At 38.6% G+C, this 12,638-nt stretch overlaps 1 protein-coding gene across 1 annotated transcript in view; it reads right to left on the bottom strand.

Moving 5' to 3' along the window:
* Nucleotides 1–2,954: 2,954 nt before the first annotated feature.
* ST8SIA1 (ST8 alpha-N-acetyl-neuraminide alpha-2,8-sialyltransferase 1) overlaps nucleotides 2,955–12,638 on the bottom strand; it is a 147,285-nt gene continuing 137,601 nt past the window's right edge. Inside the window, exon 5 of the mRNA XM_057702506.1 lies at nucleotides 2,955–3,832. Coding sequence (XP_057558489.1) covers nucleotides 3,346–3,832 — 487 coding nt within the window. The 3' untranslated portion in view covers nucleotides 2,955–3,345. The remainder of the gene's footprint in view (nucleotides 3,833–12,638) is intronic.

Here is a 12,638-nt window from a genome sequence, read left to right as displayed (position 1 = left end):
GAATGACTTAATCCTTCAGCCATCTTAATTTGACCAAAGTCTAATTAAAATCAAACAGAGGTCATTCTTACCCATGACCCTTAGCATCAGTGCAATTCTCCAACTGGAGCTAATAAAAATAAAAATTCATACCAGGTACTCATTTTTAGTCTCTTCACCCTCTTTTAACCCCATAGAGCAACCTAATTTCTGTCACTAAAAAGCAATTTAAAAATTAGACTGATGTTGGAGGGTGACACCTTTTCTTGGCAGATGCATCAAAAATAATGAAATACTTTCTTATTAAATGTGTCTACTGTAAGCTGAATCTCTTCTGAGCTGAATCTTAAGGGTCAGTAATATTAAAATGTAATCAACCAAACTTGGCAAAGAATGAGGCCCAATTCTGAAGGTCTCAATTTCAAATAAACAAAATAAAATAATGGGAGTTCAGAATTCAACTTCTTAAGAGTAATAGAGTATGCCAGGGTACTCTGCAAGATAATTCTAGAAAGATCCTCACTTAGGAACACATATATTTCAATAAGGATGGATATGTATAATTTTATGCTACACACACATACACACACACAAGCACAGACACTCACAACTCCTGGGTTTAGATGCATCTATCTAACCACAGAAAAGGGACTATGTATGGCATACCTACGAATTATCACTATAAAATAGTGCCAAACTGCAGTCTACTCGAAGGAAACATTCTCATTAAATTGTAGTCCTACTCTGAATGACATGAGCACATATGTGTATCTTGAAGTGAAGACAACATGGAATGATCAAAATATCATTTTGGTCTAATCCAGGGTTTTTCAACCTTGGTACTATTGGCATGTTCGAGTGGGGAATTCTCTGTTGTGGGGAGCTGCTCTGTGCATTGTAGGATGTTTACCAGGATCTCTATCTACTAGATGCTGGTAGTATCCTCCAATCAAAAATGTCTCCAGACACTGCCAAATGTCACCAGACGGGGGAGGGGAATCAGCCCAGTTAAGAAGCTCTGAGCTAACTACACTTTATCGATTTGGGCCATTTCTGATTTGCCTTTCAGAAACCCCAAATGTATAGACTAAGCACTGTACAAATCTACTGCACATACACCTAGCCCAGGAGCCACAAGATGTAACATTTCCAGAAGGCGTCTTCAATGCAAGATGTGACACACGGCTTCCATGGAGCTCGACGGTTACATGTGAACAATTTTAACAATTAAAGCTCTAATTTGAGGGATACATATTTTGTTAACTTTTATGTGTGTTTTTCACTAGGCCTTTTATAGTTTGATGAAATGTGTAGGCAAAAATATATTTCTTTTTAAGGTAGTTATTAAATAATAACAATAGCTCAAAAGAGGAAGTATATTCAGGGTTGCACACATGGAATATTTAATGCAACTCACTCACAGTACCTTCTCATTACATTTTTGCTGTCAAATTGGATCAAAAGAGCAAATCAGATCTGCACAAAATCAATACTCTCAAATTCTCAACTTTCTAAATATCGATAGAATCTGTGTTGTGTCAACCAGTCATATTTTCACTGCTGATCTCTACAGTAACCTCAACATTCAATCTTATTTAGGAATTGCCTATTCCAATGATGTAGAATTTTTCCAAGGGCTTTGTTATCTTGGTATCATTTAAATTAACCCACCAAAAACTGCCACCCATTTTAGTCTATAATGTACACTAAGTCTCTACCATTAAAAATGAAGCAGAACGTTTGGGCACAGTTTACCTATATTTTGGTAATGCTTAAAAGAATAAAGTCTGTGATTTCTATGGTCTCCTTTTAGATTAAGGCATCCCAAAGCACAAAGACCGTGTGAGGTTTCTTGCACCTTTCTCATATACAAACACACCTAGCTGCTTGTAATCCGTCAACAGAGTTGTGTGCAGTGTGTCAAAGCTGAGGTAACAAGCCTTCTAAGCAGTCCTACCTGTCACTAAGGCAATAAACAGCTGCTAATTCACATCCCTTTACTGGTGTGAACCATGCCGTGATGACCACGCTTAACACAGGATTTACGTATGAGATGTTGGGAAGAGGCACACTGACTAGAAAAATTCTTCTCATTTGGAGTGATTTGGGGGCAAGGCTTGCATCTCATACTGGTTTGAGCATTAGAGCAGCAACCAGGAAGCTGGCTTGTCTCATATCAAGGCGTAGTAAGTAATGCATTTGTAGCTCTCCAATACCAGTTACAGATGTTCGCCATCCCAGGTCACGTGGGTTCGGCTTTCATAGTTGCACAGGAATGAGCTTTGTTTAATAGAGTCTGTGTGTGTGTGTGTGTGTGTGTGTGTGTGTGTGAGAGAGAGAGAGAGTGAGTGTGCACAGATATATGCACGCTTTTACGTGTTCATGCATAGGCTTCATCTCGGAGGGAACACACCATGGTAGACAGGAAAGGATGTGCCTTCCAATCTATCTTCCAGAGACTAAGCTTTACGTCATTATGCTTTACTTCGTCTCTGAACATTAAATTATGAAGACAATTATGCCAACTGGCAAATAAATAATGCACTCACTTTTGCAATTTTTGGAATAAAATAATAACAATGCCAACAGGCTTACATAAGACACACCTGAAATTGAGTTTATGCCCAAAATTCTGAGGAGGGAAAATGGCTCATCACCCTGACAATAAATCAACACAGTCTAAACTCAACAATGCTTCACACTGTCTAAGTAGACTTGACAAAAAGGGAGGAAATAATTCTTATTTAACATTTTTTAAAAGGAAGGGAAGGGAACTCTAGTTAACAGAGACTTGGTTCAACAAATCACAATAGTCAGTGGTAGCATTTTCTATCCATAGTGTTCAGTAAGGGATTTTTAAAATCTACCCCATCACCTACTCACTGCCCTTAAATAGGGCAAAAATAAATAATAATTTTTAAAAACCTATAGTTCTAATGCTAGTCTTCATAAGATAGCTTTTTTGTTGTTGTTGTTAAGCCCGTTCACGTTGATAACCACTAACACTTTTACCCTGGCATTTCATTTAGTCTACCTGAATTAATTCCTCAGCTTCAACGACTAGAGTTTCATCTTGTTTGTGAACTGTACCTTCTCAATTTGAACCATGTAAACATGCTTTACCAATGTCATTTCATCAGCATGTTATGATGTTGCAAATCCACCATGTGCTATAAAAGATTTCATAGGACATTTCACTTCTTTTTTGTCCTCCAAGCCAACAGTAAAATTGAGTTTCCCTTGGGTTTTGTTGTTTTTTCCAAGTGGCTCATGCAAATCCATGAAACGACCTACCATTTCCTTTTGGAGTCATGTAGAAAACCTAACAAAAATACCCTGGCTCAGTCCTTTCTTTTTCCACTGTCCCTAGGAAGTGGGCTGGAGTGAGGTGTCCTCACATGGGTCTAACTGCATTCTCAGTGCACCAATTTTATGAAGATACCAGAGTTGGAGAAATTCCTCCGGCATGGCATGGAAGCCAGAAAAGGGCAGGACATTATCATAGTAGTGGTGGCTGATGGGCTGTTCATGCATATTCACGGAGAAGGGCCAGAAACCATAGATGGCCACCTCTTCACAGAGGCCCAGGGCCGCGCTCACCAAAAAGAGTCCTGTGGACAGGCGCTTGGCATGAATTCCCCTATTTTTCCAGAACTTCCCAATGCTACGCAGAAAGTTGGGGTTGGCAAAGAGCACTGTTTGATTGGCACCAACATCTGACAGTGTGTAATAAACCCGGAGGGATGGCTCTGTTCCTGTCTTCATAGAAAAAGCAGGCATGTAGATGTAACTGTGGTTATACACTTTCATGTGGTCCACAAACGTCTTTCTGGACCACAGCAGGTTCTGAAACCTATCAAAGAGAAGAGACTCAATTAACCTGGAGAAAAGAAACTCATCAATACTCACTCTGCTGTTCTTCTGATGGCCTTGACAGCTCACATCATCTCAGCAATAAACATGGAAAACACTTCTCTTGATTTAAATTCCACTGTGAACTTACCAATTATCTCTCCTCAAGCAGCTTGGCTTTCCCCCACTCCAACATCCTAAACTCAGGTTAAGATTCCTTAATGAGATTCCCTCTGAACTAAAATGCATATTACATTGTGTTCTCTTTTAGAATTTACTTGCCTGGAATGTAAAAACGATTTAATTCTCATGAGTTCACAAAGGTTGTTGGTTGTTAGATAAGCTTTTTATAAAAAGCTACTTGTGGGGTAGACATAAGCACAGGACCGGTTTCCTCATCTACAAATCAAAGGAACCACTTCTAAGATACTTCTTCCCATTGAAATTCTCTGATTCTATAAGCATGCAGCCTAATCAATGAATGCTATACCTATAGTGCCACATGGAAAAAGAAAGACTTGTCACTATTATAAAATGATGTGGAGGGCTGCCCATATTGTTTGCTCCAAAGAACTCTGCTTTCCTATGTTCTTTCAGCTTAGATTACATAGAAAGAGGATCTCTGATTCAAATGTATTCAGATAAAATTGATGGTGTACATCCTATGTTTTAGGCATTGGGGAAGTAAAATTTTAATGACCCGATTGTTGATCTCAAGAAATTCCAGTCCAGTTGTGGAAACAATAATATAAGTGAGCACAATGTAATGTTCTAAGTGCAACCATTGATATTTGTATAATGTCTATGGAATACAGATGAAAAAATAATCCTGCCTTGGAAGAGAGAGTGGGTTCCAAGAACGCTACAGAGAAGGGATGACATTTAACTACATCTCCGTAGGGGAACAACAGAAAGAACAACCACTAAAGTATAAAGGACACTTTGGTCATAGGCAAAGGTGCACAGTGTCCTAAAACAATGATGAGGATTCTGTGTCCCTGGAACGAGCAAGACAGGGATGGTGGAGGCAGTGATGGGAGATGAGGCATGCTGCAAAAACCCTTTAATTTGTTGGGACTGCACTCTGTGATGACGGGGAGCCTTCCCAGAAGTGAGTGCTTATAGCACTTACTATCTGGATTACAAATATTTCATTAGTTTTTTAGTTGTCAACCTGTGTCAAAAAAGGTGACTCTGGTGACCTGGGGAAGGAAGAGGCTGGTGGAGACCAGTTAAGAGGCTGCTGATGTAGCTCAAGTGAGAAAAGACAAAAAGACAATGAGAGAGATGAGAGCCTTGCAACTTCTTGTTCCTACACACCTAGGAGTCACCTGTCTCAGGTTACGTGCAGGTGAAGAAGTAACATCTGAGAATGGAATTGAGCCACTACCAGCAGAGGGAAATCTGGCTTGATGGTTGGCAGGGTTCATCAGAAATATGTGAAACTGAAATTCTGAATACACAAATCCATAGGATTTTATGTCGCAATCAGTGTTATGAACTCTGCCTGCCAAGAAAGGTGTGTTTCTCAAGCCCAAAGGAAGGGAAACTGTTCAAGTTTTCTTCATGCCCTTGATTCAGCAGCCTGCCTGAACAATTTTCCCTGGGCCCTGACAAAGAGACACGTGATGACAGGGTTTTTAGGTGTGATAACTCGACCCTATAAGAAGCCATAGAAGCACATCGATCCATATTCTGGAGCTGGGCCAGCTCTCAAACACAAACTCCTGCTTCCCAACTTCAATAGGCTCTGCTTGATAATTCTTTTATGCTCTCCATTGCCCGCTCATATCTGCTGCTCACTAACACCTTCCCGATCACGTAGACACACCCTGCAGATAACCTCCTACTCCGTTTGAACTATTGTTTTCAAACTTTAGTTAGAATAAGCTGTGACACAGATTCCTAGCTTCTAATGAGAGTGATACAGGGAGTTGAATTTTTATCCAGCATTCCCTGCTGATTCTGATGCAGGTGTCAGGGGCTATACTTACTTAGAAAATCAATGCTATCATTGTGAACTATCTAACTCTCTGCCTCTATCCCTCAGCAGCTCTTTCTTTACATCTTCTAATGTCATTGTTGCATGTCTAAAAGGAAGAAGTGCTCCGTCTCCTGCTCTGTCTTCCCCTCTGTGAAATAGGCTGTTTAACACTCCCTAGAGGGTCTCCCCTCTTTAAAACAGTCAGTCTCTCCATCTCTACTGAATTATTCCCTTCTATCTTCTAAACATGGTTCTAACTTAATAAAAGAAAATTCAAGGACTTGCCTGGTGGCACAGTGGTTAAGAATCCACCTGCCAATGCAGGGGACATGGGTTCGATCCTGGTCGGGGAAGATCCCACATGCTGCACAGCAACTAAGCCCGTGTGCCACAACTATGGAGCCTGCGCTCTAGAGCCCGCGAAGTACAACTACTGAAGTCTGCATGCCTAGAACCCATGCTCCACAACAAGAGAAGCCGCCATAATGAGAAGCCCACGCACCACAATGAAGACTCTTGTCCCCGCTCAGCACAGAGAAAGCCTGCGTGCAGCAATGAAGACCCAATGCAGCCAATAAATAAATATTAAAAAAAAAGAAAAAAAAAAAAAGAAAATTCATCACATGCCCAGACTGTTCCCAGAGCTACCCTCTAGTTATCTCATTTCACCACCAACATTCTAGAGCAGTTAGTACACTTCTGCTGTTCCCTTTCTTGCTTCCATTCCCTCCTTGTTCCTGTGCAGAAGGGCTCCTATTCCACAGAGCTCTGCTGGCTGATGGAACTTTTATCCCTATTTTTGTAATCGACTACATAATAATGAGAAGTACAGACAGCTCTAATAAAATCAGGGCAATTGATTTTGTGTTCCCTGTCTGAAACCTGACTGATTATTCTCAAAGGAGGTAGTCTTCCTTCCTTGAATTTTAACTTTGAAAAGGAACACACATCTTGGATTTACTATACTCCCAATTTTACTGGCATGGTTAAAAAAATAGCCTATATATTATATTTTATTATTTGTATCTACCTCATTCTTTGGAATAATTCAGAATTGTTGTCTATACTGTATGAATGGAAAACTATTAAATAGTAATTGAAAAAGAAAAAAATGAAACCAATCAGCCAATAAATTATTAAAAATAGCAATGATTAATATGTATATGGGCAGGCAATAGAAAAATATAGCGCAAAGCACAGAAATATAGCACATTTGATGGATGACTTTAATATGTGATAATAGAAAATTGATCATATTTTTAAAATCAGTTAATAAACAGTGTCAAGAAAACTAGTTAATCATTTGGAAATCTGAGGAGGAACTTGACAAGAAAATTTCAAAAAAAATTTCAAGATAAATAAGATAAATATTTAAAGTCTACATTAAAGAAAAGAAAAACTAAAGAAAAAAATGTAAACTTATTTACAAAATATCTTCTACAAAGGAAAATACTGACAAAATTGATTATGTTAAGATGTGAAATTTCATTACCATGAAAAGATAACTGAAATAAAAAAGGGAATGACTCCAAAATATATTTTCAGCCAACATGACAAATAGAATGTTAATACTGACAACATTATAGTCTAAATATATTGGTATATTGACATGAAAATGGACAAAACACAGACAATTAAAGGGAACTGCAATTAATAAAATGTTAAAACGTTCAGCTTCAGGTTGCCAATCAAGATGCAAACTGAATAGAATCAGGGAAGGTAAGAGTCCAGCCCCTTCTACAGCAAATCTCTAGCAATAAAAGATGTTTTTAAAAAATCTACATTTATCCTAAAAAAAGAAAAGAAGGTAAACCTTCAGTGAATCCCCACATCTGGAATACTTCTGAAAACAAAACTTACAGAAGGAAAGCAGAACACAAACGAATTTGCCAAGCATTGTTCTAAAAGGCAGCTGCGCCCTATCCCTTAAAGCAGGAGATACTGGAGAAGGTGGGTGTCTCAGAACAATCAGCAAGGTTATTGTTCAGATGATGGGGCAGCAGGGACATGCAGGTGGGTTGAACCCTAAAATCCTGCACTGGCCATTTATCACTGTGTGTAGCAGGGAGGGAGTGTCAGCCTCTAGGGAGGAATAGCAGCTGTGTGCCCAGATGACAGCTGGCCCAGCCGACGGGAAACTGGAGATTTTTTCCAACTCATACAATATTGGCAACCAGGCTTATACCAGGCTTGACACTGATGGGCCAAGAGAGAGACCTGTAGATTATGACACTTGGGAGTCACCCAAGAGAAAGCCACCTTCTCTTCAACTGAGAGTGAAGCCCACCTGTCAATAGGTCAGTCTCTGCACAGAGCTTCCAGTATCCAAACAAGAACAGATAGTCAAGATCAGAAGACACTGAAGAAAAGCCTCCAACATGAGGACCAGAGAACAGAAAGAAAGAAAAAAGAGCTCAGAAAAAACCAAGATCATTAAAGAGGCAGAAGAAAACTCTTAAAAGTCTATAATTAGTTTGTTTAGAAATAATATTAATTATTGCACCCATGAACTAAGACTTAGATGTATAAAATGAAAAAAGAAAAAACACCCATTTAGGTAATAGGAAAGAGCTATTAGTAATTAGAACATATAACAACAGATGGATTCTGGTAAAGGAAAGCTCCAGGAAGACAGCTTACACAGCAGGCTGAGAAAGCCAACAATTAGATTCTAGTGAGAGAAAAAGATAATTTCTAAAAGGATGTCTCAACAACAAAAAAGTGCCCCTGACAGACTAGCATGTTGTCAATAATGAAAGAAGATTTGCAGTTGATTTAATTTACTCTGGGGAAAAATTAAAAGTTGAACCAGATATTAAATACTTGTAATAGATTTTTTGTCTCAGATATGAACAGTATTTAGATAGACACTAAGGTGAGCACTGACTATTGATTTGGATGTGATATATCTGGATTGAGAGATCAGGAAAGTGTAAGTGTGTACGGGGGAGTGGTGCTGTGAGGAGCACTTTAAGAGAGAAAAAAAATCTTAATTTTTCCATAAGAAATCAATAGATAAATAGAAAAAAATTTAAACTGTAATTAAGCATGCTGCTTTAAAACGTAACAGGAGAAAAATCAGCTAGAAAAGTTGAAGGTCTTGGAACATTTCTTGGAGGAGTGTGTGACAGGAGACTGTTGCTTTCTATTTGAAGCTTTGTTGTATGATTTAATCTTGAAAACTATGTATTATACACATATTATTTTGGTAAAAATGTAAATTATTTTTTTTAAATCATAAAAATTAAAGAGCATATTTATGTATAACTGAATCACTTTGCTGTACAGAAAAAATTAACACAACATTGTAAATCAACTAGACTTCAATAAAATAAATTTAAAAAATAAAAATATAAACTAATGTATATTGATCCAATGAACAAACCACCCAAAAAAGTAACAGTCAAGAAACTTTATGCACCTAACAAGATAGTTTCAAAAAACATACAGCAAAACTGATTGATAGTTATTCACAAATCCACAATCATAATCAAGTCCTTAATTTTAAAATGTCTATTATTTTTAAACATGAATAGAAAGTTTCTAAAATGACCACATATTGTTACAAAAGAAAATACATAATATGATATATATACATAAATATATTAAAACAATTATCATCATAAAGTCCATATCATCTGATCAAATATGTAATAAAATAAATCAACCACATAAAAATATACATACCACACTGGAAAACATATTTCAAGTATGTTTATAAAAGGAAATCTGTCAATATTTACAGATGATATAATTACCTATCTAGAATACATGAGAACCACCTGAAAAATTATTAAAACCAATAGAGACTAGACCAACTTCTAAAAATCCATAGTTAAACTAGGATAGAGAACTTCCTCGGCTTGATAAAGAATATGCACAAAAAATCTATACCTCACATCATACTTCATGGTGAGAAACTTGAAGCTCTCCCACTAACACCAGGAACAAGTCAAGGATCTCACCACTACTTTTCAACATTGTACTGGAAGTCATCGCTAATACAATTAGATATGAAAAGGGAGTAAAAGGTATACAGATTGAGGAGGAATAAATAAAACTGTCTTTGCAGATGACACATGTAGAAAATCTGAAAGAATTGAAAACGCTCCTGTAATTAACAAGGTTGCAGGATACAGCGTTAATATACAAAAGTTGATTGCTTTCCTATATACCAGTAATAACAAGTGGAATTTGAAATAAAAAACACAATACAATTTACACTAATAACCCCCAAAATGAAATACTTAGGCATAAACCTAACAAAAATGTACAAGATCTATGTAAGGAAAACTGCAAAACTCTAATGAACTAAATAAAAATCAAGGAACTAAATAAATGGAAAGAGATTGCATGTTCACAAATAAGAAGACTCAATATTCTCAAGAAGTCAGTTCTTCCCAACTTGATTTATAGATTCAATGCCACCCCAACCAAAATCCCAGCAAGTTCATTTGTGGATATCAACAAATTTATTCTAAAATTTATATGGAGAGGCAAAAGACTGAGAATAGCTAATACAGTATTGAAGGAGAAGAATGTAGTTGGAGGACTGACACTACCCAACTTCAACATTTACTATAAAGCCACAGAAATCAAGACAATGTGTAATTGGTAAAAGAATAAATTGATCAGTGTAACAGAATAGGGAGCCCAGAAATAGACCCACATAAATACAATGGGTCTCTGACAAAGGAGCAAAGTGATCTTTGACAAAGAAGTAAAGGCAATACAGTGGAATAAAGATAGTCATTTTAACAAATGGTGCCGGAGCAAGTGTAAATCCACATACCAAAAAATGAGTCTAGACATAGACTTTATACCCTTCAGAAAAATTAACTCAAAATGGAACATAAACCTAAATGTAAAATGCAAAACTATAAAACTCCTAGAAGATAATGGAAGAGAAAATCGAGATGACCTTGGGTATGGCGATGACTTTTTAGATAAAACATCAAAGAAACAGTCCATGAAAGAAATAACAGACAAGCTGGACTTCATTAAAATTAAGAACTTTGGGGCTTCCTAGGTGGCGCAGTGGTTAAGAATCCGCCTGCCAATGCAGAGGGTTCGATCCCAGCTCCAGGAAGATCCCACATGCCGTGGAGCAACTAAGCCCGTGTGCCACAAAAAAAAAAAAAAAAAAATTAAGAACTTTGTGTGAAAGACAATGTCAGGAGAATGAGAAGACAAGCCACAGCCTGGGAGAAAATACATGAGAAAGATAGATGATAAAGAGCTGTTATCTAAAATACACAAAGAACTCTTAAAACTCAACAATGAGAAAACAAACAGCTCAATTAAAAATGGGCCAGAGAAGAATCAAGATGGCGGAGTAGGAGGACATGCGCTCACTCCCTCTTGCAAGAGCACTGGAATTACAACTAACTGCTGAACAACCATCGACAGAAAGACACTGAAACTCAGCAAAAAAAACCCACCCCACATCCATAGACAAAGGAGAAGCCACAATGAGACAGTAGAAGGGGCACAATCACGTTAAAATCAAATCCCATAAATGCTGGGTGGGTGACTCACAAGCTGGAGCACAGTTATACTGCAGAAGTCCTGAGGGTTCTGAGCCCAACGTCAGGCTTCCTAACCTGGGGGTCCAGCAACGGGAAGAGGAATCCCCAGAGAATCAGACTTTGAAAGCCAGCAGCATTTGATTGCAGGACCTCCACAGGACTAGGGGAAACGGGGACTCCACTCTTGGAGGGCACACAAAAAAGTGTGCTCACCAGGACCCAGGGGCAAGGAGCAGTGACCCCATAGGAGACTGAATCAGACCTATCTGCTGGTGTTAGAGGGTTGCCTGCAGAGGTGGGGGGCAGCTGTGGCTCACCGAGGAGACAGGGGCACTGGCAGCAGGGGTTCTGAGAAGTGCTCATTGGCGTGAGCCCTTCCAGAATCCACCATTAGCTCCACCAAAGAGCCTGTGAGCTCCAGGGCTGGGTTGCCTCAGGCCAAACGACCACCAGGGTGGGAACACAGCCCCACCCATTGGCAGACAAGCAGATTAAAGTGTCACTGAGCTCCACCCACCAAATCAGATTAAAGTTTTACTGAGCTCCACCCACCCAGCCCAACCCATCAGTCCCTCCCATCAGGAAGCACCCACGAGCCTCCTAGACAGCTTCCTCCACAAGAGGGCAGACAGCAGAATCAAGCAGTATCAGCAGTATTTCATCTTGTGGAACTGAAAATCACAGCCATAGAAAGACAGAAAAAATGAAAAGGCAAAAGACTTTGTACCAGATGAAGGGACAAGATAAAACACCAGAAAAACAACTAAATGAAGAGGAGATAGGCACTCTTCCGGAAAAAGAATTCAGAATAATGATGGTGAAGATGATCCAGGACTTTGAAAAAAGATTGGATGCAAAGATCGAAAAGTTGTGAGAAAAGTTTACCAAAGACCTAGAAGAATTAAAGAACAAACAAACAGAGATATGCAACACAATAACTGAAATGAAAAATACACTAAAAGGAACCAATAGCAGATTAACTGAGGCAGAAGGACGAATAAGTGACCTGGAAGACAGAATGGTGATAATCACTGATGCAGAAAAGAATAAAGAAAAAAGAATGAAAAGAACTGAAGACAGCCTAAGAGACCTCTGGGACAATGTTAAACACACCAACATTCGCATTATAGGGGTCCCAGAAGGAGAAGAGAGAGAGAAAGGACCTGAGAAAATACTGGAAGAGATGATAGTTGGAAACTTCCCTAACATGGGAAAGGAAATAGCTACCCACGTGCAGGAAGCACAGAGAGTCCCAGGCAGGATAAACTCAAGGAGAAACACTCCAAGACATATAG

This window comes from Hippopotamus amphibius, chromosome 12, assembly GCF_030028045.1.
Source record: "Hippopotamus amphibius kiboko isolate mHipAmp2 chromosome 12, mHipAmp2.hap2, whole genome shotgun sequence".
In the NCBI taxonomy this organism is placed as follows: domain Eukaryota; kingdom Metazoa; phylum Chordata; class Mammalia; order Artiodactyla; family Hippopotamidae; genus Hippopotamus; species Hippopotamus amphibius.
This window is presented reverse-complemented; position numbering and strand designations above follow the sequence as displayed.